This window comes from Durio zibethinus, chromosome 4 (assembly GCF_047325235.1).
Source record: "Durio zibethinus cultivar Kanyao isolate XHJ-2024 chromosome 4, ASM4732523v1, whole genome shotgun sequence".
In the NCBI taxonomy this organism is placed as follows: Eukaryota; Viridiplantae; Streptophyta; class Magnoliopsida; order Malvales; family Malvaceae; genus Durio; species Durio zibethinus.
In genome coordinates, this window is record NC_143165.1 from 4,547,831 (window position 1) to 4,575,463 (window position 27,633).

Below are 27,633 nucleotides of genomic sequence, written 5' to 3' on the forward strand. Positions count from 1 at the left end.
TTTTTGTTTTAGATATCAGTTCAATCCAAATCATTTTATTTTTTACCTTTGATTTAATCTAAATCATTTTATTTTTCAACTTCAATTCAATCAAATTCATTTTATTTTATAACTTTGATTTAATTTAAATCATTTTATTTTTCGACTTTAGTTCAACCCAAATATTTTTTAACTTTGATTTAATCCAAATCATTTTATTTGAACTTTGAATTGGTCCAAATTATTTAATTTTCAAATCCGAACGTAACAGATATTTATGTTTTTATATAATTCTTATTTCATAAAATTTGAGCAAAAAGGGATAATGTAGACACTCCATTTAACCCATAATTCTAAATTTTGGAATAAATTTTAATTGAATTTTATTTTCGATAGTGGCCTATTCAAATTCGAAATTTTTGGGTTTTGGGTATAACAATTTATACATAAATTAATTAATTAGGCTTGGTCCAGAATTTAAAATGTTTAAATTTTTTTATTTTTTAATTTATTTTTATTTTTATTTATCTATTTTGTTTACAAAGTTAATTATTTTTAGTCTTTTATTTATCTTATTAATTATTTATCTATGTATTTAAGGTAACTTATAGTTATCTTTCTTTTATTTTTTATTAGTTATTTATAATTTTTTTTATTTATCTTGTGTTTTTATTATCATCTTTATCATTGAAAAAGAAAGAAAAAAAAAGGAAAAAAGTCAAAAATTAAAAGATTGACTTGAACAGGTAAATCAAATAATTTTTTGAGAAAATCAATAATTTTGTGGGTGGAAATTGTATGGAGATTAAGTTGTTGAATATATTCTTTTGTATATCCATTTGAAGATAGAATTCAAGTCTAATCGAACCACTCCTAGAGTTGTTTTTTTTTATATGAAATTTCTAGCATGATCATAACTCTTACTATATATAAATTATGCAAATTAACACATAAAGGGGGTGGAAACATATGAAGGAAAAAGAGCATTAGATGTCAAAAGAAAAGTGTTAAAAAAATACTTTGGGGTTGCTTTCTGATAGTTTTTTTTTTTTTTTTTCAGGTGAAGTTTTTGGTTTTAGATTTGATTCAAGAGGAGTTCGAAGGATTTAGGTTTAAGGAACATGAAAGAAATCAAAACTCGAGCTCTGGGATTTTTTTTCTTTTTTTGAAAAAATTTGAAAATTTTTTAAATTTTATCGGTGTTTCCAATGACTTCCAAATGAAACTTTGGTGTTTTTGGCGGTTAATTGCAAAATCCAGCCAATGTTCAATGGGGAAAGGGAGAAATAGAAAGAGAAGAGAGAGAGAAAGAGAGAGGAGAAAAGTGTGATAAGAAAAAAAAAAAAAAGAAAACAAACCCCTTTTATTGCAACCCAAACACATCATTTTGTTAAATTAGTTAGGATCCGTGCATTGCCCTATAATCTCACTTAGCTTAATTGTGATTCCCCCAGCAACTCCCATCCCTACTGAAATTAAAATTGAGTTGTTTTTGCGTCTAAGCCAAGTCACCATTGTTGTTGGCAATTTTTTTTATGTGTTTACTTTATTATTTGATTTTATTTATTTATTTAAATTAATTAATTTTTTTAAACATAAATTTTTCAAAATTAAATTAATGAATTTTATCAACCTATTCGAAAATTTTTATAAGTTTAAAATTATTTTAAAATTATGAATTTTATCAAATTATTAAAGAATTTCATGAGAAATTTTTTTTTTTTTTTGAAATTAATCATACCAAATAATCAAAGAATTTAAATCTTAAATTAAATCCTATTGAACTATTGGAAAGTTTAATTATCTTCTTAAACTAAATTTTTAATATTAAATATTAAAATTAAATCTTACCAAACTATTAGAAGATTTAATTATTTTTTTCAAAAAAATTAAATTTATAAATTCTTTTTTAATCTTACCAAACTATTGAAAGGTCTAATTATTTTTTTTCAAGAAAATTAAATTTATAAATTCTTTTTTAATCTTACCAAAATATTGAAAGATTTAAATTTTAAAATTAAATTATATCAAACTATTGAAAAATTTAATGATTATTTAAAAAAAATAAAATTTACAAAAATTCAATCCTACTAAAACTATTGAAAGATTTAAATTTCAAAATAAGATATTATTAAACTATTGGAATGTTTTATTGATTTTTAAAATAAATTTTTTTTAAAGAAAATCTTATGAACCCGATGACAGAGCCTATTCAAAGAGTAGCAGTACTCTTTTTGGATACTCTTGAGTTGAAGAAATGTTCTTAAATTTTTACCAAACTAGTGGAGTAATGTTAAGAATAATTTTTAATATTAAATTATTAGATAAAATTTTTAATATGTTTTAAGATTTTGGATAACACAAAATCAATCGTAATTGTCTTTGGTTAGACGATGTAGAGGTGCTATAACTTTTTTTTACACATAACTATACTTTCAAATTTTATCTGATTTCATAAATTAGAATATACCATTTTAGGATCTCTCTTAAAAGGAGATAGATGCTATTAGATGGTCAATCGCATCCTAAAAAAAAAATTAATGGTGACTCCTCTTCTTGTATATAGAAATAAGTTTTCGGACTTATACGTTACAATTGTTTATCGACTTTGCTAAGGATAGCTGAGAGCCAATACAGTAATAAATTAATGTCATCCTAACTTAATAAATTTAAAGCGTTTTTCTTTCAAGATTTTTATATTTTAAAATTCTTTTCAAGCATTTAATATTTTGTTATTCATTTGTTCTATACTTGGGCTCCATCCCTTAGGAAGAGGTAGAGTACTTAAGCTTTTATGAAGTTTCATTCCTCTACATAGGTTAATGAAATACTCCGACTAAAACTAAACATTTTTTGCTTGTAACCTATAATGAGTAAGGAATAAGGTACCTTACTAGTCTATCAAAAATAATGATGTAAGGGATAATTTGAAAACCTTTAGATAAAAAAAAATATAAACCACATATAGTTAACCCTAAGGACCTAAACTAGGGTCGGCAAATTTACCCGAATCCGTTGGGTTCCGACCCGATAATTTAGGGTCGGATTTTTTTCTTAAAAAATGGGTTTCGGGTCGGGTCGGGTCGGATTTAATTTTTGAAATGTCGGTTTCGGGTCGGGGTCGGGTTTATATGAAACCCGACCCGACCCGAGATATTTACTAAAATACCCTTAATATATATATATATGTAATTTTTTTTTAGGGTTTCTGAGTTTCGATTGCTTTCAATGTTTTTGTTTTTCGTCCGTCCTATCCTTCTCATCTCTTTCGATTTGTTCAAAATTTCTCATCCACCTATCCAATTCCAGCCATCCCACCTGTTTTCATCCATTTAACTTCCATCTATTTAGCTTTCTTCCTTCGAATCTTTCCTTTATTTCAACAAAAAAAGCCATCAAGCTAGAAAGAGTAAAGTTAACAGGATAGAAAGACAGACGAGTCGCAACCATTTGTAATCTCCACAGTGCCAGGATACCAGTAGACAGCAGTTTTGAGGTAAGCCAAAATCATCTCCTTACCCTCTACTGTTAATGTTATGTCGAGCATGTTGAGTTTTTACAGAGACTTGGATAGTTTCAATTTCGATTTCAGACAAAGCTGAAACTCTGTTAACCGACTGTTCTGGTTCATGTTCTGTTGCAACTTGCAAACCATGTTTTGTTACAAACCATGTACTGTTTTCGAAACCATGTTCTGTTGCAAACCATGTGCTGTTTTCGAAACCATGTTCTGTTGCAAACCATGTGCTATTCGAAACCATGTTCTGTTGCAAACCATGTGCTTGCAAACCATGGGAGGGGTTTTGGATAAACTTTTTGCGTCTCTGAGGGAGTTGAAAAAGGCTATGTTTTAAAAATTGGTTTTGTAACTTTTCAAGAACAAAGTAATGCCCTGCAGAATCGGAAAACCTTAGCTACGATTGTAGGTTTTCCAGGAATCTTTTCAGGTTTTTTTTTCTTTAAGAACAAAAAAAATTTGAAAAATCCCTGCAGTGTAGACTTGTGGTGTATCTACCTACAACTTTTGTTTTTGTCAAATTGAAGGTGCTGGTCATGGACTAACGGATACGAATATGCACCCTCTATGACAACTGAAAAGTCCCTTCTTTCAGTTTCAATCTGAGATATGGAAATTAAGACGAATCAATCTTTGGTTAATTGGCTTTTGCTTATGTTAATTGGCAGCAAAAACAATGGCCTCTACTACTAATTTCCACCTTCCACAGATTAATTAAACATAGAAATTAAAATAAAAACATTGCTTTCAACTCCATGCATGAATATGAATGAAGTTAATCATACATACTTACATGTAGAAATATGTATGAAAATGACACAAATGTATGTGTTCATGAACAGGAGTTGTATAAATACAGCAATTGTGCAAAATATCTAATTTTTTTTTGTTTGCATATAGTCATCATTCCTTTCTAGGCATCCCAGTTGAAGTTTCTCTTTACAAATAAAACGTCAATTTCTACAAATGTTAACAAAAATTGATTGGAGGTTGTCTTCGAAAAGTTTTACAATTCATACCTTTTATATTATCCATCAGCACACATTCTTAGGACTCTTGCAACAGTCATTTATAACCTATTAATGCCAGTGCTAAATCCAAACTTAGTGAATATAGAGATCACTGAAAAGCAGAAAGTGTATGTTTTATTAATTGCAATTTAGCATTTTCACACCTAGTAATCCCTTTGCTCTTGCTTTTTTTCCCCATCTTTTCGAGGCTGAGCTTATATACCTAGTGTCATAACGTCTAGATCCGGGGATCTATCGCTAGACATTGACTTTTAGAGAGTCGCCACCAATCTTTTTTATCTAGGTGCGATTGGCCACCTAAAGAATCTGTCCTTCAAGGGAACACCTAAGTTTAAGGGTCCCTAAAAGAATAGGTTCAGGTCTACTAACCAGAACAAGGTTCGGGAGTTCGGTTACGTGTGAGGAAGGTTATAGCACCCTCACAACGCCCATCAAAAGATGGTACCAGCTTGAATTTGTGTTATCCAAAAGCCTTAAAATTTTACCAAGTAGTTAGTTGTTGAAAATTATTCTCAATTGACTCTAATACTTTTAGCAGAAAATTGAGAAAATTCCCTCACCTCAAGAGTATGCAAGAAAAACTACTGTTTCACTTGCAGAGGCTCCGTCGTCGGATTATTTAAAGAAAAAAACAAAATCAAAATTAAGATAGAAAGGAAGGAAAGAATGATTTTTTTTTGTAGGGAAAATTGATACTTTCAACTTTTCTCCAAAAATATTTTTTGAAAATTTTGATTTTCAAGAAAAATTGATACTTTCAACTTTTCCTCAAAAACCCTTTTTTTGAAAATTTATTTCTGAGGAAAATTGATACTTTCAACTTTTTCCCAAAAATATTTTTTGGAAATTTATTTCTAAGAAAAATTGATACTTTCAACTTTTCCCCAAAAACATTTTTTGGAAATTTATTTCTAAGGAAAATTGATACTTTCAACTTTTCCCTAAAAATATATTTTTTTGGAATTTTTTATTTTTATTTAAAGAAAATAAAATAATAAAAAAAATAAATAAAAAGAATATTACATAAACATAATCTAATAAATAAAAAATAAAATAAACAAATAAACAAAGAAAAGAAAAAAAAAAAAAAAAACCTGGAGCGGCTCGGATCGCGGCTCAGCTCGGCTCGGCTCAAGGAAGAGAAAATGGCTCGGGGGGAGCGGCTTGGCGGCTTGGCTCGGCTCGGCTCGGCTCGGAGGGGGCTGGCACGCGCGGGTCAGAAAGCGGGTCGACGCCCGGGTCGGGTCGGGTTCGGCAAAACGCGCGGATTCTCTGGGTTACTTAAGGAAAAAACGACGTCGTTTTGGGAGGGTATAAAAGGCAATCACCTTCGTTTTTTCGGCAGAACGCTCCTCCCTCTCTCTCTCTTCTTCTCTTTTCCTCTCCCTTCTCTCTAAAAATTGAAGAACACCGGTGCCGAATTCTGGAAAATTTCGTCGGAATCTGGAAATTTCGTCGGAAGTTGGCCGAAAGATCACCGGTTTCTGGGATTCTTTGCCGAAAACTGGGCTGGTCGCCGGAAACTTCAATGTTCACCGGAATTGTTGCCGGAAAATTCAAATTTCGCTGGAATTTTCGTCGGATTCTGGAAATTTCCCAGAAATTTCCAGAAAAATTTTTTCGCCAAAAATTTCTAAAAATTTTTTCTCACTCCCAGAACACTCCTAAACTTTTCCTAGCTTCCTATACGCCTCCTTTTCTCTCAAATCAGTAGCTTTGCTTACTGTTTTCTCTGTGTTTCATTCTGTTCCAGGAGGTGCTTTATATAGGGATTGATCAGGAGTTTCTGATCAATCCCAATTCCCCTTTGGATGGGAATTCAATCTTTGAATCCAGTCTGGACTCTTCTGATTGAATTTCCACTCCCAGTGGGATTCTTCAACTTTCAATCCTAGCCCTCCAAAATAAAAATCAAAATAATAAAAAAAAAACTAGATAATTAGAGAAGATAAATCAACAGATATTATAGGATAAATAAAATAATAATAATAAAAAAATCAGATATATAATTAGATAAGTAAAAATATAAAAATGAATAAAATAAAAAAGATAAAAAAGATATATATATACATAAATAATAAAATACACATAAATATTAACAAAAAAAAAATAAATAAATATATACATATATTAATACATAATAATAATAATAAATAATACAATACATAAAATACAAAAGAAGAAGAAAAGAAAAAAAAATACAAGATAAAATTGAATTGGGCTTACCCATTTGGGCCAGGCCCAATTGATCTGGGCCGGACCCAATTGGGTGTCTACACCTAGTGTAGGTTCTACACTAGTTTATGATAACATGTATCCACCTAGAAGGTAAGATAAAAGCTAACTAAATAAATCCTTAAGATAACATATACCTCTCAGAAGTTACAGATCAACATCATACCATAGCCATGACAGTTTACTAAGTGACATATTAACTTTTATAGGGAAAAGAAGTTACAGGCAAAGGCTAAAATTGTTCCAATAGCTTGAGACTTACATGTTTATGAAAAGAAGAGCATGTTTTTGTGCAACGATCGTTGTGTTCAATAAAGGCCACTTAAGCTTTGAAATTCATTCATTACATGCACATTTATCAATATACAATCCTAAACCATTTATGCCCTTTAGAAATATCTTGCTTGTAGAAATCTGATTCTCTTACATTAGTGAAGACAAATGAAGATATTTTAACTTGTTTTATATGTTAATTAGCCTCATTATTTGGCTAAAGTTGCATGTTAAGTGAACAACCTAAAGGTGCATGCTAAGTTGTACATGGTAGGATTATCTTTTACTTTATTTTTTATGAAATGAACTTTTCTAATTTTTTTGTTACTTGGATTCTAAGTTTGTTTTTTAATTATTTCAGTAGAATTAACTCTAATTTTTTTTTTTTTATGAATGAAGGTGAAATGTCTAATTTGGGAGATAATTCATGTTCCCCAACACCTCATACTTCTACCTTACATCAATCATCAATTCAGCAAGCTCTCATTCCAACATTTGATGAAAATACAACTCCATCACTAAGTGTGACTAACGATGGTACTGAAGTTGATGATAGTGGGTATAACTCAAGTAAGCTAAAATCAAAAGTATGGAAACATTTTAAAAAAGAGAAGATCAATAATGAATGGAAGGCAATATGCAATTATTGTAAGAAAAAACTTGGTGGTGCTTCTAAGAATGGAACAAGTCATTTGCGTGATCATTCAGAGAGGTGCAGCAAGCGATTTCAAATGGATATTCATCAACAAGTGCTGCTAGCAAATCAAAGAAAGGCAGATGGAAAAATAACATTAAAAAACTTTTCCTTTGATCAAAATGTCACAAGGAAGGAGCTTGCCAACATGATAATCATGCACGAATATCCCTTATCAATGGTTGATCATGTGCAATTTAGAAAGTTTTGTTACAGTCTCCAACCTTTGTTTGCTATGCCTTCTCGAAATACTATAAAAAATGATATTTTGAAGATTTTCAAAGAAGAAAATGCAAAAACAATATCCAAATTAGAAGCTAATGAAGGGAGATTTGCTATTACCACTGATATGTGGACTGCTGATCACCAAAAAAGAGGATACATGGCTGTCACTACTCATTACATCGATAATCAATGGAACTTACAAAAACGCATCATCAGGTATATTTTATTAAATTATCTTATTTTGATAGTATTTATTTTTTATCAAGTAATTATTACTGTTGAATTAATTATTAAATTAGTGTAAATGATTGATTATTTAATTAGGTTTGAATATGTGCCAACTCCACATACGAAAGAGGTCATTGCTTCAAGTTTGATGAAATGTTTCTTAGATTGGAATATTGATAGAAAACTTTCATCTATTACAGTGGATAATTGTAGTGTGAATGATGGTGTTATTGAGTTGTTAATTGATAGAATTGGTTGTGATGCACTTTTGCTTAATGGGAATTTTTTTCATATGCGTTGTTGTGCACACATCTTGCATTTAATTGTGAAAGACGGATTGAGTATGATTGGAGATGAAATTGAAAGAATTCATGATAGTGTCCTTTTTTGGGGTGCTACACCAAAGAGGTGGGAAAAATTTGAAGAGGCAGCACGTCAATTACGTATTCCAACTTTAAAAAAGTTGTGTGTTGATGTCAAAACACGATGGAACTCTACTTACTTGATGCTTCGAACAGCTTTATTTTATAAAGATGTTTTTCCTCGTTGTGTGCAATTACATGGTGATCCTTTATATAAATATTTGCCAACTGAAAATGATTGGATCATTGCAACTGAGGTTTGTGAGAAGTTGAAATTGTTTTATGATATCACTGAAGGGTTTTCTGGCACAAAATATGCTACTGCAAATCTCTATTTTCCTAATATTTGCAAAATCAGATTGGCATTGAATGAATGGATTATGCATTCCAATAGAATTATTTCATGTATAGCTGTGAGTATGTTAGGCAAATTTGAAAAATATTGGAATGATGTGCATGGTATAATGGGTGTTGCCACAATTTTAGATCCAAGGTACAAAACAGAGTTGTTGGAGTATTACTTTGAAAAGATTTATGGAGAAAATGCTGAATTTGAAATTGAAAGGATTATGCAAGTATGTCGGGATTTGCTTAAGGAGTATGAGGAGAAATTGGTTTTGGAAAAGGAAGGCGGACCTTCTATTTCAAGCTTTTCATCTTTAGATTGTGTTGGTGCTACTGAATTGGGAAATCTGGGAGACTATGATGATTTTGTTTCAAGGAAAAAAAAGAAGAAATCAAAAGTAAAATCAGAGTTAGATCGTTATTTGGATGAAGAAGTCATACCAAGAAAAGGAAATTTGATATATTGAATTGGTGGAAACTAACTGGACCTCAATTTTCGATCTTACAACTTATTGTTAGAGATATTTATGTCATACCAATTTTTACTGTTGCTTCAGAGTCTACTTTTAGTACTGGAGGGAGGTTGGTGAGTGCACAACGCAATAGACTTCATCCATCAACTATAGAAGCTTTAACATGTTGTCAAAATTGGTTATGGGCTGAAAAAGAAGGTACAGTAATGCATCTCATGCAATTTTATTTTTTATTTTAACATATTGTTAGTTATTATATTTTGTTGTTATATATTATTTGTTAATATTTTATTATTTCATTTGTAGGGTCAATTTCATTAGAAGAAAAGTCTTTCTATGAAGATATTGATGAGAGTGAGATTGAGGAAAAAATAACTAGTTTGGTAAATAATATTATCCTTTTTGACTAATTCATTTTTTATGTTATTATTTTTAAATATATTATTTTATGAGATTTATTTATTCATCTTATTGTTTTATTTTATAGGACTAGTGTGGTTAGAGAAGAATGATGATATGGAGCTTAGTGATGATGAAATGATTTATTGTGATTTGAAAAAAAGGTACATGACACTTCTATTGCTATTGGTCATGCCGATGAACTAGGTGAATATTGTATAGTGTATCACATCCAGCTTTACTGCCTTAGCCTTTTTCTCATTATTTATTGGTAATCTAAAAACTGATCATGCATTTCTGTTATTTAGTGGATAATAAATGGTGTGCATTCTCCTTTTGATAATGTTTAAAATGAGCTTCATTTATTTTCATATTTTTTAAGAATAATACAACATTTTTAATAATAATATTCTCAAAATGGTTAGTTTATTGCAGAGAAGGTTTTCTTTAGAAGATTGGATAGAAAAACTTTTATCAGATATTAATATTTCCAGAAGTGCCTTAGTGACAACATTTTTTGAGTTGAAAGCTGTTGTGATTGAGCTGGAAGCTGTTGTGTTTGAACTGAAAGCTGTTTTGTTTGAATTGAAAGCTGTTATGTTTGAACTGGAAGCTGTTGTTGTGTTTGAACTGGAAAACTGAAAGCTGTTATGTTTGAACTGGAAGCTGTTGTTGTGTTTGAACTGGAAAACTGGAAGCTATTGTTGTGTTTGAACTGGAAGCTATTGTGTTTGAACTGAAAGTTGTTGTGAGGTCTTGTAGGTTTTTACTTGATGCCTTTTGTAATTAGATGAATATATACTTGTATTTTTAACTGCAGTTATAGTTAGAATTTGACTATAAATTCATATTAAATTATGCTTTATGATCTAAATGTGTTTGTCTATTACAGCATTTGAAAATTTAAATTTAACTATTTTTATGGTTAGAATTTAACTTAAATCCACATTAAATTATGCTCTATGTTCTAAATATGTTTATCTGTTACAAATGATGTTTTCATTTGAAATTTTAAATTGGTAATAAACTGAATTCGGGTCGGGTTTTATTCGGGTAAATAATATTTGTAACGGGTCGGAGTCGGATTTTTCACTAAAACCTCCGAACGGGGACGGGTCGGGTATCGGGTAGAAGCACTAAGGCTTCGGGTCGGAGGCGAGGAAAGCAAAAATCCGACCCGCCCCGCCCCGCTGCCATCCCTAACCTAAACCTTTAGGTAAATTCATGTTGTCCTTACTTTTAGACTTAATATGAAGTTTAAGAATTATACTTTTTATTATATATGTTGTAATATAGTTTCTTTAGTTTCTTCTTTGTATTGTGCGTTGACTGGCCATTTTCTTTGCTTGTTTTCCTTTTCCTTCATGTCTAATATTAGAATTCATAAAATTGCATAAGAATATTTTCCTTGAAAACAATTTTGACCAAAAGCTCTCATGAAATCAACAAAACATTAGTTTGCTCAATGTTAACTCTATGTAAAATAAATTTCTTTGGAAAAAATGAAAGTTTTTTTTTTAGAAATGGTCAAAGGGAAAATATTTTACATTTTAATTCATTGCATTGCATTGCATTTATATAGCAAGCAAAAGCATAATATTTTTGTTAATTTTAAATTGTGGTATATAAGGTTCAAGGATAATTTGATCACTCAAAAATTTAATTCAACCTATTCGCTATTAGCATAACATTCAGGCTCAAGCAAAGATCATGGAGTAAAAGAAAGCCAACCATTTTGAAAAAAATGGAAAAGGGCATAGAATAAGCTATAAGAGGAATTAAAAATGATATTTGAAATATTAAACAAGATGAATGAAGGGAAAGTTATGGAAAAAGACCCTACCATACTAGATGATCCATTAAAAGATGTGGTGGATTCTTTATACCTACGTAGGTTTGGTCCATACCAAGTTTAATCCTCTCAAGGGGTTTAGCCATAACCATTCATTTTCCTTAGAGCATATACTTATCCAAGGACATCATCCGCATTTACTTAAGGACAGTTTAGAGTTATATTAATATTATTTTAGTAAAAAGCTCCAGAGTCGATTCAAGTCCCCAATCTAGATGATCCAAAAAAAGAAAAATTAAAGGCTATGAAAGCCTTGAAAGGCTAAAAGTTCGAGCACAAAATGAACTTGCTAGAGGAGAGGTTGCAAGTCGTAGAAGGAATGAATTTCTATAGCTCTATAGATGTAGTTGGACTCTGTTTGATACTAGATATGGTGATTTAGCTAAAATTTAGTTCTAGAGTTTAAGAAATATGATGATACTAAGTGCCCATTAACCCACGTCATTATGTACTACTGAAAGATGGTTGCTTATACTAACAATAAGAAATTGCTGATCCGTTTATTTTAAGATAAACTTATCAGCTCAGTTGCATATCTAGTTAGACAAGACCCGAATATGTTCTTAGATGATAATGGGTCGAGTTTTGGCATGTTTATGCTTATCCCAAGTTTGACATGTTTTTTAATAATTCAACTCAACTTCGATTTAGACTCGATATCGAGTTATTAGTTTTATAGTCAATCCCAACTTGACACTTAAATTTATAACTCACATATGACTTACATTAATCTATTTATTAAATGATTTAAATTTAGTATAATTTCATAAAAGAATTTAATGTAAATTATATCTTAATTATTTATAAAATATAGTATCCTTATTAAATTAAAGTATTAAATAATAATTTTATTAATATAATATATTTATATTTAAAAATATAATAAAATATATTTTTATATATACCTAGAGTGAGGTAAAATACCTTAAACCCTTCTTCGACTTGACTTTTATTTAAAAAAAAAAAAACTTGACATGATTCAAATATAAAAAATGCACCTATTGGATTGGAGAGAATTAAAATATATCAAATATGAATTATTTTATTATTTTTATTTTTATTGATTTTTTTATAAAATTTATCTAATTAAAAAAATAAAAAAATACAAAATGACAAAGAAGAAAAGAATAGGAAGCCAATTGGGGGTGTATGTGAATATCTCATTGACCTCATTTTTTAAAAATAACTTAATGTATAAATTTAAAAAATAAAAACTAAAAAAATTAAAAGATAAAAAAAACTAAAAGACAAATTTGAATACCAAATCAATACCTCTGTTGGTTTTTTTTTTTTTTTTTTATAAAATTATATAATTTAAAAAAGAAATGACCTGAAAAAATTTTTTTTCTAATAAAAAAATCCAATGCACCCTATACCAAAATTTAAAAATATAAAAAATAAAATTATTTGTTAAATACAAAAAGAAAATAAAAATACGAAAAAAGGAAAATATGAAAAGAAAATTCACCGAAATTGCCATATGACATCAAAATAAGTAAAACAAAAATTTTTTGTGTCCTATTTGGACATTTGATACGCAGGTAAAAAATTTATAGATAAAAATATATGGAGGTAAGATTAAGAAATTTTTTAAAATATAAAATAATTTACTAAATGTAAAAAAAAAAAAAAAAGATGATAGGTAGATCTTTTTGTGCCAGGTAACACGCAAATGAATAAAATTAATAACTATGAGGATGGTGTTAAAAAAAAAAATTGCTTCTATATCAGACTTACGTGATTCTTTTCTTATTATTTTAGCTTTTAAAAGAAGTAGGAAACGTTACATGATATCAAACTTGGCCCGCCAAAATATAGCAAAAAAATGTTGCTCGGCAGTTCTTTCTTGTTAGACGTGTAATTAATAGAGTATTAAATTTAAATTTAAGTTTAATTTAAAATTTAAGGTTTAAAATTTGATTTGAATTTGATCGAATTTTATTTTATTAATTTAAGTTTGATTTAAAATAAAATTTAATTATTTAAATTTATTCGATTAAATCGATTAATATATAAAAATAAATTTGATTATTATATTTATAAAAATTTGATTATTTTTATTATAACTCGAATTTAAAATATTTTATTAATTAACATAATAAAAATATATTTAAATATAAAAATTTAATTAAACTAATAAATTATTTAAATTAAATATAAAAATATTTAAATTTGATTTAATGGATAAATTACACTACTCAAATTTAAATTTAATTCTATAATAATTGAGTAAAATTTAAATTTTAATCCAATTAAATTTGAATAACTAATGAATAATAATTTATAATTTATATCTTTATTCTCAGCTAAGGTCTTTCATCATGGACCCCACTAGATCGCTGCTTTCCGCGTGGCTTAATATTACCGGTTAACCAGGTCGGCAATTAAATGTTACACATTACATGCACTCCAAAAAGGCAAAACAAAAGAATAAAAACCAATCACAAAAGAGAGAATAACAAAGGCTTGAACGAGGGGTGATGATAAACACAGACATAGATTGTCACGATTAAAACAAAAAAATCTATCTCGCAAATCTCAGATCGATTCTTTCGTTTTTCTTTGGCCGGCGATGACATCATGGTCACCGTCGGTGGATCACCTCCGTCAAGGTGAAAGGCATCTTGATTTCGATGTTAGGTGCTTGATTTGCAGATTCCTGGGGTCCTCCTTTGGGACTTTCGGCAACCACAAACAACAGCAGCGCTGCCGGAAACCGGCGAGGATGGAGGGGAAGCCGTCGTTTAGCCTAGAAATTGGGCACGCGGCCGCCGAAACTTATCTTATTACGCGGCTTAGCTTCACCCTCCTCCGATATCTCGGGTATAATATACATTCTTATGTATGCGTATTTATTTATTATTTTGACGTATTTAACTACGTATTTCAGTAGCTTTTTTAATCATACTTTTTATTAGAATTGAGTGTATTTCTATTGTATTTACTTTTTATTAATGAATATAGGCTGTGTTTGATTGCCTAGAAAGTTGAAGGAAAGAAGAGCAGCAAAGAGAATTACTATAATTTTCCTGAATGGTTGCTTAGGAGTCAGGATTGCATATGTTTTAATTCCTTTAAAAAAATCCAGAGATGAAAAAATTTCAAAAAATAAATTATTTTGTTCTTAAAAATTGCAGTGTTATTTTTTAATTTATTAAAAATATTATTTTCTTTTCATTTAAAAGCACTTCTTGGTTTTTACTTTCAGCCTTTCAGGAGCAAAAGGATTGTAGCAAAAGCAAATTAAAAGGGGCCTAATCATATTTTGAGATTATGTTTTTTAATTGAATGAGTTTCTCTATAATTTCTTAAGGGAGAATTAGCATGATTAACTGTTTCTGAATAGTTAGAAATTATTTGAAATCAAAGTTTGATCCCATGGCCTCCTCAAGTGTAATTTTGTGTCAAGAAGATTGAAGCAGGTGGTTTCTGGTTGTTGCTTATTGTCCATCATAGTAAAATGATATTGGCATTAATGAACTGGTGACTTTTCTGAGCTCCATATCAATCATTAATTGATTCAAAAACTAACGACTTAAGTTTTAAGATATTAATTGATTCCAATTAAGAGGTGACAATTGGGAGACACGGGTTTGGTTTCCAATAATTTCGACTCATTTGGGTTTAGGTTAATATAGGTTTGGGTCATTTTGGTTGAGTATTTTTTTGTTTTGTTTTGTTTACCGTCTGTTTGGGTCAATCTGGATCTGTTACGTCCGGTCCAAGTAGTTTTGTATTTAGGTCATTTTGCGTTCAAATTGAGTTGATAGGCACATGGACACACAGACACACACATGCACACCTGAATCAAATTAGTTTATTTGGTAATAATTTTTATTTATTTATTTATTTATTATCTCTAATCAAATTTAATTTCAAAATGATAAAAGAAAAAAATTTATCCTGAATGTAACTTTTGGTTATTTTGACCTCACTTGGGCTTGGGTCTATGGCACTTGTATTAGTATGAGTTGATTCAAGTTTTGGTTCCTCAGTTTTTTTGTTGTTCAAGTTAAGTAGTTGACCTGTATAAGTCAGAGTAGGTTAATTGGGTTGAGTTCCAAGGAAGCTTCTGCGAGTCTCTTAGGTTGGGTTAGTTTTTACCAGCTCTATGATTAATGGAAATGTTGTTATTATTATCAACGTCTTCTGCAATATTTTGAGCTTGTTCTTGTCAAATTTGCTTGCTGAATGTTTTTTTGTTGACAATTTGTTGGTATTTTTAGAGATAGAATTAATGAATGACAAAAATAATTTATTTTTTTAGCTCTTTATATATATCTAAACACACACATGTATATATTTATATATGTATGTATACATATATATTATTGTCCTTGTACTTTTTTTATGTTGCTTTTCCCTTCATTATACATATATATATGTATATATACATATATATATATTATTGTCCTTGAACTTATTTTATGTTGTTTTTCCCTTCATTATCATATATGTTGTTTTAATCATACATTTTCATTCAGGGTAGGTTACCGGTGGATCACAAGATTAGTTGCCCTTGCTTGTTATGCTTTGCTTCTTATGCCTGGTTTTCTTCAAGGTATTTTACTATTTTTGATTGATTATATCTTCTCTACGAATTTGCAAACCTGTTGTTAGGAATCATCTTCCTTTCTTTTTCTTTTAGATAAAAAAACAAGTAGGTTCTGGTTGAAGTGAAAGTTGAGCAAGAGATTGCCTCTTCTAAATCAGCTAAGAAGCCAAATTAATATATATATATATATATATATATATCAGAATGAGGAAAAAGAAAAAGTAAATGAAGAAGTTGGAAACTTTGAATAGTATACTTGTATAGTTTTCATAATCCATTACTGAATTATTTGCTGTTTCATAATCCTTTACCCGTTGACAAGAACACCAAGTAGGGTCCAATTTGTTATTTTACTGCAGAAAATGATCACAACCAATGAAGTTTTCTTTACGTTGGAGCTAGGATTTTCCTTGAGTGGGGTCAATAAACTAATATAATATTATCATTCACATTAGAAAAAAAAAACTAGAGTATGAAATTTCTTATACATAATTTTTAAACATAGTTATAATATCATTTCCAAAAATAAGAGACAAACAACAAAAGCAGAATGTTCGATATAAATTGACATATCACATTTTCTAATACTTCTTTATGGAAAATTTATGTGATTAACAAAGTCAGCTTTTACAAATATGCTCCTCATACTTTATTTTGGGCATTAGGATGATAATTTGAATTCTAGTATGGTGTCTTTGATCCATTGAAAGTAAAATTAATTTGAATACGACCTTGCTTTGAACATGGTTGAGTATTGCTGTAATGATTACTTTTCGTTTCTCCAAAATTGATATTCTTTTTTGGTATTTAGCCATTTACTCAATAAAAAGACATTTTTAATAAAAATTAAAAGCAATCTAATTGTAGTAAAACTTTATAAACTTTGAATAATTAAATAGGATAAGGTCCAAATTTATCACTCTAATTAAAGTAAAAGGAATATTTCCTGAAATTCCTTTTAATTTTAACTTTTGACTATTTATGAACCAAATTAAAAGTACATGTTAAAATTGCATGTATTTTAAGATGCATGGTAAATTTGGTTCATTTGCCAAAGTAAAGTGGTAAATTCAATCCTTATCTTTCATTAAAGTAGGGTCAATTGACCACCTAAATTTGCAAAATCTTTAGTAATATATATTATAATTTAGGAAAAGTTCCAAATTGATCCCATTGAGAAAGAAATGCAAGGAATTTTTATTAAGGATATAAAACTTGAGAGGAGCTTTGATAGTCTCAATTCTTAGTTGACAATTGGACCCATGACTGAACGTTGAACTTTGAACTTTGAAGTGAAACATGTTATTTTGTACTTTTGTTTAATAAGAAGTAGAGAATAAGACAAAAAGGTTTGTCTCGTTTGTTCTCTTCTAGAATTTAAAATACAAGAAATTAAAGAAAAAAGTAGTTCTCTTTTTTACCTCTTCTAGGCCCATAAGCTTATTGGAGAAGGTAAAAAAAAAAAAAAAAACCATAGTACAAATATAGAAGGAGCATTATCACAAGGAAGAGGGACAAGAAAAAATTTGCTATTATGGTACGTGAATCTTTATAAAATGGAAAATTTTCAACTAATAAGATGAAGAAGATTAAAGTGTAAAGAATTTTTTGGTATTTTTATGCGAAGTCAAACGAGGAGAGAGAGTTTGATAGATGAGGTGTGTACAAACTTTTGAAACCCTAATTTTAAGTTGAGAAATTTCATTTTCATATTAACTGATTGCTTTAGTAATAAGTAAGAAAGATTTTTTTTAGCATTATTTCTTGGATTTTGTTTGTGCTAAAATGATATTATTCGATACTTGATATTAAATGTTTAATGCTTGTTAGATTGGTTAGTTGAATTTAATGTTGATGGGTACGTTTTGAGATAAATTGGAATCAAATGTTGTTGAATTGTTTTTATATTAATAACTTATTAATTTATTAATTTAATTATTTTTTTCTAAAAGAATACTGGTTGTTGAAAAATGCTATAAATTATGCTTCTAGTGTTTCTAATTTGTAATTTAATTTTCAAAGTTCATAATTTTCTACTAAAGTTAGAATAATTCTAACTTTTTCCTTTACATGTCTTCTTTTTTGATTTGGTTACTAGATTGATACTAGAAAGAAGCTTTTTATCATGATATTACTCAACAATGTCTATAGCAAGCTTGTACTAACCTTGATTTAGAAAAAATCTTTTAGTGGACTCGAGACATTATATTGGAATTTTGATTTATCATCTTAATAATTGGGATGAAGTGGAGGGGGCATATTTTTAAAAGAGATCTAGTCAAGTACATAGCCATAATTTTTCATAAAGAAGTAAAAACAATGTGCTAAATCCATAATATTGAAAAATCATTTTTTGTTTCTTTGTATCTTACATTTGGTAATTGTTGTAATGATTTTAACTCTGGGAAGACTCGATCGCTAAACTTGAAGTAAATTATGGAGTCGCTATCAATCTTTTTTATATAAGTGTGATTAGTCACCTAAAAGGTTATCTTTCCCAAACAAAATGAGTTTATACAATAATGATATTATAGCTATATTTAAAAGATATATATACAAAAATTAATATTATTTAACTTTTGCATCATGAATGGCAATATTATATTAGATTGTTGACCTCACTCACAAAAATTTCTAGCCTAATCTCTAGTGATAATACAAATATATTTGCAACTATTTTTTAAGAACCTATACTTTCTTAGAAACAAAATAATTAAATGACTAAGATAGTAATACTAGATTTAATTTCACCTTACATTTGATTTTTCAATTTATATAAACAATACCCACCAACATTGATTCATCTAATAATCTAACATACATTCAACATTTAAAATCATCCAAGTAATAGTGGTACAAAAAATCTACCATTCTAACCTATTCCTAAAGCAATTATATTATGAAAATGAAATTTCTCAACTCAAAACTAGGGCCTGAAAAGTTTGTACACACACCTATGTGTTAAATTTTATCTCCTCTTTTGACTTTGCTTAAAAATGTCAAAAGAAAAAAAATCATCATACCTTATTCGTCTCATTATTAGTTGCACCTTTCTTTTTTATGAAAATTGAAGCACCAAAACAAATTTTCTCATGTTTCTCTCCTTTGTTTTATTGTTGCTTATTATTATTATTTTTATAAATTGATGAGTATATAAATGGCCAAAGGGAGTTTTATGCATAGCGGGGAGTTTTATGCATTGGGCTGCCCTTGTTTTTTTATGAAGGCCAAAGGGAACTATTTTCATCTTTGATTGTTTTTTTTAAATTTTAAATTATAAAAAGAAACAAAAGAGACAAATTTTGTTGTCTTGTTCTTTGCATATCCTTATTAACCAATAATAGAGGAAAAATATTTCACTACAAACTCCGAAGCTCATGTCATTGTGCCTATTATCTGCAAACTAATGAAATTATCAAAATTTCTTTCAAGCTTTAAGATTTATGTATATGACATGCACAATCTTTTATAAAATTTATTTGAATACTTTATATTGGCTGGCATATTCTTTTCAAGTGGGGTCATTTTAGAATATTTTCTTAACAATACTCGTTTTTAGAGCTTTTTCAATTTTCAGTGACTTGGTTGTAACTCTCCCCGTCTATCTTGATTCTCCCAATAATTGGATTCATGGGGGTGGCATACTTATGTACAAAGATTTAACTAGCATCCATATTGTGGTATAAAGGGTCGCTATTTAGTGGTAATGACAGCCTCCACCATTGTTACTCACTGCAATGAAGGTGTGAATCGTCATTCGAACATATAATGGTGCTTCTCTTCTGCAAATAACGGTGTAGCAAGAAAATTGCACTTTTAACGGTGTGCTAAAACCATTTTTATGCCTTTTTTTTTTTCAAATCAAAAAGCAAACTAGCAAATCGAGAAAAGTAGAGAAAAAAACCCATATAACTCCAAACAATTCAGTCAAAATTCAACGAAATCAACCCTTAATTAAAATAAATGACGTAAATGGTTCAAGGTAAGAAACAAATATTCATTTAAAATTACCTTTTCGTCTTCACATTTGTGTAAATTTGTGCATGGTGTGGAGAGAGAGAGAGAGAACTCTCTTAGAGCTACCATGGTTGATGGCCTCAAGTTGTGTGTCTTCTTCTCCAAACTTGACACTTGGGACTTGAGAGATAGATAAAAGTTTAGAGTTGAAAATCAATTGAGGGAGAGTGTGACGTTCTGAGTAAAGTCGGAGAGTGGTTGGTTGGGCTGAGTCATGGGTGGCTTTTTTGTGGGATGGGAAAGAAGAGTGACAAACCCAAATGAGAATTAGGGGAGAATCTGGTGGGGATTTTGAAAGGATACTGTCACGTGTGGCATCTACTCAAAATGGGAACTATAGAGATTCAATGAACAGTGTCACCCAAAAAAGCCAATGGAGTTGAACTGGAAAAAAAAAAGGTCTATTTCTTTGGGCCCTTCAAGAAGTTTGTGTTAAGCATATAGCTGGGCTCTCTTTCTTAGCCAAGATCAAACCCTTTTTTTTCTATGACTGGGCTTTCAATCATAACTTTTCTTTGTGAGTTGTTAATTAGTGGGTTTGTTTTTTAATGAGTTTTATGCATGGAACATTATTTAAAATAATTAATTTTGTTATATAATTTTGATATTACTAATATTATATTAATTATGTTATTATTAATTGTATTTTTGTGAGTTGAAAAAAATTAGATTGCTAACTATTAATTATTTTTTGTTTAATTAGTTATTTAAATGTTGCACTTAGATATTTGATCTAATGAGAAAGTATATGTATCCATGCTTAAAGGGTTCAGTTTTAATCATTTTTCCCCAATAATCATATATGTTATAAAAACATTTAAAATGTTATTTTCTAATTAAATTAATTTATGAGCTTATCTGCATATAAGAAATTTTGTCCATTGTATATATTCATAGCATTATGTCCTTAAAATTCAAGGATATGTTAATGAAAAATATTTTAAATGAGCATATTAATTCTGAGTTATAACTAAAATATGTGAAAAAATTATTTAGCCTATAAATTAAAGAACTAATATATTATAAATTACTTAAATATCATAAATAAGTATTATTACTATCAAAATTACTTTTTACTTCATTTTACGTTAAGTTGTGCAAAATTGAAAAAAAAAATCACGACAGTGATGAGTGTGACTACTGCTGTCTTATCCATTATGTTCACAATTGTAATAAACACGTCATGACTGAAACGTAGCTACAATCGTATTTTAAAGCCTTGGTCGTGTGTGATAGAAGTCGAGTTAAGTTTATGAAGATTGTGATCATGCACTCTTTGCCTGGGAGTAAATGACATCTGCTATATGTTTGCCTTCATACTTAGGCAGTTTCAAGATTGAATATGTGGTGTAATGAAAGCGAAACATAACTAATATGTGGTGGATTGAAACAGAAATGGAAGTTTAGCTGTGTTGTTCACCTGTGCCAGAAATAGTTGTCTTCTAGGTTGCTTTTAAATATCTTCAGGTTGATAGAATATAATTTGTGAAGCATAACTTGTTAAACTTCTACAGTTGCATATTGTTATTTTTTCTCGAGTCAAGTGCGGAGGAGTATTGTCTATGGAGATGAACCAAGGAATAGGTATGTGAATTTGTGGCACAAGGAGTTATATTTATGAACTTGCTTGTCACACATCATAAATTAGTTCTGTTGTTTTCTCTTTGGGTGATGATCTGACAGATTGGATCTATACTTGCCAACAAATAGTAATGGCCCAAAGCCAGTTGTGGTGTTTGTGACCGGTGGAGCCTGGATAATTGGGTGAGTGACATGAGATTGCTGCATCTGTATCAGTCACATTTTAATGTACAACTGTTAGATTTTGGATTTCTATTTAATTTGGTAATTTTCACCGGGCACCTGAAATTATATAACATCATTCAATTTTTTTATGTGAAGTTTCTGAACTTTTCTGTTGATTTAGGTACAAGGCTTGGGGTTCCCTTCTGGGGCTACAATTGGCAGAAAGAGATATCATGGTAGCATGTGTTGATTACAGGTATTAGTTTGGTTTATGCCATGACTTGGTGCTGTGTTTATGTTCGCTAGCAATGCCACTTGTGAGTGAAGTATTCTAAGGGTTAAAATAAGTACTTGTAACTTCATTAATGGAATGCCATATCCAATGAATGGTTTTGTCTCTATGCTTCATGCAATTTCCCTCCCCTGTTATTAACTGTCTCACATATTTTCATAGAATTTAATTATATCATGATGCCTGTCTGTTTTCTTCAACCACTAACAGTCTGGCTTGGTATTTCAATGCAGAAACTTTCCCCAGGGAACTATTAGTGATATGGTGAAAGATGTATCTCAAGGGATCTCATTTGTCTGCGGCATCATTGGGCAATATGGAGGTGATCCTAATAGGTGACTGACTGGTTTTTGAGTTTGCTTGACTCTCCTAGTTTCATATTATGTCAGTTGACTCTCTTTTGGTTATTTTTGAATAGAATCTATTTAATGGGGCAGTCAGCAGGGGCACATATTTCTTCTTGTGTTCTCTTGGAGCAAGCAATTAAAGAATCTAGAGGAGAAAACATCACCTGGAGTGTCTCCCAGATAAAAGCTTATTTTGGTTTATCTGGAGGGTAAAATTTTATGTGTTCTTTATCATTGAGTCTTTTATACGATATGTTGGATCCGGGAAAAGCTCCACTTACCTATTTTTGGGCATAATTAGTATATATTTCAGCAACAGGATTAATGAGCTGCAAGGATCTCTGTTATGAGACTACCAAATTCTTAATGTTATCTGAATTAAAAGCCTTTTTAATACCTTTTGTATGACAAAAAGTTCATACCCTATGCCTGAATACACAACAAGCTATCTTATCATTTCTTATGTGGAGTGCATGAGTGTCTCATGGAAATGGTTATGGAACATTAATGCTCCAGATAAGGTCTAGCTGAAAGACATTTAGCAATAAATTTTTGAAGCATAGTTTCAATGTTTGAAATAGATTTATCTTGAATTTTGGCTTTGTTTTGCTTTGTTGTGTCGTGAGTTCATGGTTTGCAAATCATTCTCCTCAGTTTCCGTGTGTTTTTTCGCTTAGATATTTGTTTTTTGGAGCATAATTTCGATGCTTTCTGAATTTCATAGAAGTTATCTTGCTAGAAGGTATCACTACTGTTGGAATTACTCAAATAGTGTAAAATGCAGTTTATTATGTTTACATCATGCTTTTTATCTTTCATTTCCCTTGCCAGTTTGCTTTTGGTATCTTATTTTACATAAAACATTTTATGTTGCATTGTACACTATTTCTTTTGTATCAGCTAGTAAGCAATCTGCTTCCTACTTGTCAACATGTTTGCCAATAAGAAGTTTGACCTTATTTACCACAGGCTAACTTTTGCCTTGTCAAAGAGAGACAACATCATTTGAAATTATTTAGATAGAATTTTGATATGATCCTTCATTTTGATTATTATTAAATTACAACAACTATGGCCAAAATATTTTATCTGACGCTATGCTGTGAGCATTTGTGACTGGAGCATTTTCCTTCACTACTTCTAGAATGTAAAGACTTTCTTGAAATGCTGAAGATATATGAGCTAGCTGCTAAAAGTGATAGGCCTTTCTTTACATTTTGTAGGGAATAAGTTAATCTTTTTCTGTTGATTGATAGTTGTACATTGTATGGTCTTATTTTCTATTTAATTTGTATAACCAGATTGATAGTTGTAGAAAATATGTGCTTTATTTCCTTTTAAATTGTGTAAATAGGTACAATTTATTCAATTTGGTCAACCATTTCCACAATCGAGGCCTTTATCGCTCCATCTTTTTAAGGTATTTTGCCTATAATCTTTTTCTGGTAACCATCTATATATACTTTTCATTTTCCTTTTATTGTGCCACTAAAGTTTTGTTATGATGTTACAGCATTATGGAAGGAGAAGAGTACTTTGAACAATTTTCTCCTGAAGTTAGAATAAAAGATCCAAGCATTAGAGGAGCTGCTTCTCTTCTGCCCCCTATTAAACTTTTCCATGGAACTGCAGATTATTCAATACCATCAGATGCCAGGTTAGAATGCCTGTTGGCATAGTGCTAACAACTAAGTTTTATTGGATATGGCTTCTATATGTTGATCATTTAATATCTTTGTTTGCTTTCAAACTACATATACTACTAAAAAAAAAGAATCTTTCACATCCAGGTGATGAGTGGGTACCTTCTATTATTTAATCCCAGAACTTTATTTTTTTGTTGTGGAATTATAATAGGTATTATTTAATAATGATTACAATTGGAATAATTCCACTGGATACTGTGCTCTGTACTAAATGCATGGCGATGAAGAACAGATATTATATTGCCAGTAATGCAACTGTTTCAAAATTTGCCATCCCTGTCAAATACAATTTTATAGAATTTCTAGATCATAAAGGTAAACATTAATAAAAGTTGTGAAAAGTCATCTACTGCTGCAGTGGGTTTATAGAAAGTTGTCACTAAAATTGCTGCATTATTTCCTGATATTGATATTTTCTGTGCAGCATAAACTTTGTAGATGCTCTTAAGGAGGTAGGGGCTGAGGCAGAGGTAATTTTATATGAAGGAAAATCTCATACCGATCTGTTTTTACAGGTTAGTGATCATTACTAGCTTTTTATTGTCATTATAGGTTTAATATACTTGTTTTACTGCATTCTGGTCGTGCGTCTACTTTTTTGATATATAACTAAATGTACCATTATCAAATTTTCACATACCACATCCATTGGTATGCCTGACTTGGGGTCCTTTTAATCTAAGTTTCAAGGTTTTGAGTTTGACTTGTCTTCATGAACTATATAAACATATTCTGACATTCCCTTCACCACAACTTCAGCTCTCATTGTCGTTATTGGGCTATCTTTCAACCCAAGGACCATGCTTCATCATTTTTTTGGGTTTTTATTAGAAGTCTAATTGAACCAAAATACACTTCTACTCGGAACTCTTTTTTTCATGATTTTTGACAATATTTAAGGATTGATCCTTTAAGGTTGGTTTATGAATTATAAGGGTAAGTAAAAGCTTGTTAAACAAATTTTTTTTTTTTTAATGTCTGAATCTAGCATATACTGTTTTACTGTTTAATGGAATTGTTTGAGAAAATGCATAGAATTCATCGAACATTGATCTCCGCAACTTAATTTTTTTTGTATGGCTTTTGAAGGTGTACCTCCTTTCTAGCTCCTTAAGCAATTAAAGTTATGACAATTTTATTGATATGACATTGAAAAACTTTTCTTTCCTCCCCTAAAATCGATTACTGCTATGCAGGACCCTTTAAGAGGAGGAAAGGACGACCTATTTGACCATGTGGTTGCTAATATACATGCCGGTGACGAGAAAGCTCTTATGAAGGATGCTTCAGCACCTCCAAGAAAACGCCTCGTGCCTGAGATTTTGTTAAGGTTGGCTCGTCAGATTAGCCCCTTCTAATTCCTTTTTCTATTTCACCATGTTTGATCAACAACAACTCTTTAAGGCCAATTTCTTGAATGATGTCTATGGTATATCTAGTTCCTCCATGATTTAATTTTATATATCTAGGAGGTATCATATTCCTCCTAGCATTCGTTGGGTTCTTAATTCCCGTTAGATTTATAGGAGAACGAACACTTTTCTAAAATGAACTCCTGGAGTAGAGCATCAGCCATAAAATAGTTTAATTCTATTGTTTGACATTGTTTTTGCAGTTCAAAATTGTAATGACTAAAATTTATGTTCAAAAGTTATGAAAAATTGTGGTTATATTTTAGTTGTTTGTTATTTCTGTGATAAATTATTCTTTTGTGGGATAAAAGGTTTTTTTTTTTTTTTTTTTTGTATGACAAGTTCTCCCAAGTTGAATCTTTTATGAAGCAGTTTCTCCACTGTACCAATACCTTGGTAATGTCCTGTTGCCTTTCTTTCCTACCTCCTCTCCATAATTGAATTGGTTCCTTGGCAATTATCCCATCTGCATCCAACATTATTTTTAAGCTGAGAAACATAAAACACAAGGTGAATCTTGGTTAGGTTAAAAAAAAACCAAGAAACCCAACTCAAAACCGTAATGTTAAGATTGGATTTCCTTTTTTTTTTTCTTAATTTGATTCAGATTAAATTTAAATATTAAATATATATTAGGTTCAAGTAAAAAATTTAAAAAAATTAAATTAAATTAAATTATATATTTTTATTAGTTCATATATATTTTGAATTTTTTTAAAGTAAAAATAATTATTTTATATTTAAATTTATTTGAATATATTACAAATTATATTAAAATAATATAAGAAAATAAAAAAAATTAATTTTTAAAATTTGATGAATCGATAAAATTTAATTTAAATCGAATTGGTTGAATTAGATTGATTTAAGAAAAATTTGATAAAATTTAATTTAAATTAGATTGTTTTAAAAAATATTTGGTTTTGAATTCAGATTAAATTTTAAAAGTTTATAATATTAATAAAATTAAATTCGAATTGAATTGATTTTAAAAAAATAATAATATTATGGATTAAGCGAATTTAATTCAAATCATTATCACGGCTAATCCTTGATCATTTCAGGCAATTCCAATATGTATGCCATCGTGCCATGCTTTTTAAGCACCTGCTAAGGCGAAAAAACCCTCTCAAGAGCTTTAAATTATATTAACATAGAAAATATGAACTAATAAAAATAATAAATTGTTTTTAACTGCAATAGATTTACGTCTTGATTCTTACTTTCACGTAGAACAAAAAGACATTTGCTTGTCTTTAAATTTTAATAAATAAAAAATAAAATCTATTTGTTTATTAAAAATAAATGATACTATATTATAAATAATGTTTAGGTTATAGTTCTTAAGAATTATAATTAGTTTTAGCTATATAAATATTGTTTCTATTAAAAAAAGTTATACGTTATTGGTTTTGTTTGTAATTTTATATATTAATTTATATCTTAATAAAAATTTTAAATTATTTCTAAATATTTGGTCCCACTAATTAAAAATTTTAAATACATATCTATTTATAGATTTGTCACGCTTATGAATTTGTCCCGACTCGAATTATATTTTAAATAAAATTTTTTTAATCTCAATTTTAATTTGATATAATTCAAAATATAATTTTATTAATAAAATTTTTTATTTAATATAATTCAAAAATATATAAAAAAATATTTTTTAATATAACAAAGCTAAATAAATATTAATAATTGAATTAGACCAGATGTTGGACAAAAACATTAATTGGGTTTAATTTAGTCCAATAACACTTCAAAGTACGTACGGATTGCTATTTCAAGCCAAACCAACAGCTTTCTTCGAATGGGAGATTTTTTAAACCAAAAGGAGAAGAATTTGAGAAGTATAAATCTAACTTGATTTTTTTCGAAATATGATTTTATTAATAAATTTTTTTATTTAGTATAATTAAAGATTATATAAAAATAATTTTTT

The 27,633-nt window shown here is 29.3% G+C and overlaps 1 protein-coding gene across 3 annotated transcripts; it reads left to right on the forward strand.

Annotated features, from left to right (window-relative positions):
• The first annotated feature begins 14,003 nt into the window (after positions 1 to 14,003).
• On the forward strand, positions 14,004 to 25,953 carry LOC111288690 (isoprenylcysteine alpha-carbonyl methylesterase ICME-like). 3 transcript variants are annotated; one of them, XM_022879673.2, is made up of 11 exons: positions 14,004 to 14,436; positions 16,098 to 16,174; positions 21,700 to 21,769; positions 21,869 to 21,949; positions 22,113 to 22,187; positions 22,457 to 22,558; positions 22,642 to 22,779; positions 23,925 to 23,990; positions 24,084 to 24,227; positions 24,701 to 24,791; positions 25,473 to 25,953. In XM_022879673.2, the coding sequence occupies exons 1-11, from the start codon at positions 14,186 to 14,188 to the stop codon at positions 25,632 to 25,634; spliced, it is 1,257 nt and encodes a 418-aa protein (XP_022735408.2). In that variant the 5' UTR covers positions 14,004 to 14,185; the 3' UTR covers positions 25,635 to 25,953. The 3 variants fall into 3 exon arrangements, with proteins under 3 accessions (XP_022735408.2, XP_022735409.2, XP_089615282.1); XM_089759156.1 differs by having other exon boundaries at positions 14,053 to 14,436; positions 16,103 to 16,174; XM_022879674.2 differs by lacking the exon at positions 22,642 to 22,779 and having other exon boundaries at positions 14,007 to 14,436.
• The last annotated feature ends 1,680 nt before the right edge of the window (positions 25,954 to 27,633 follow it).

Bases quoted from the DNA above. Each gene is read 5' to 3' on its own strand.
- LOC111288690 (XM_022879673.2), top strand. From the start codon at position 14,186: ATGACATCATGGTCACCGTCGGTGGATCACCTCCGTCAAGGTGAAAGG. The intron at 22,559-22,641 runs GTGACTGACTGG...ATTTTTGAATAG, and splicing joins TATGGAGGTGATCCTAATAG to AATCTATTTAATGGGGCAGT. The intron at 24,228-24,700 runs GTTAGAATGCCT...TTTTCTGTGCAG, and splicing joins TCAATACCATCAGATGCCAG to CATAAACTTTGTAGATGCTC.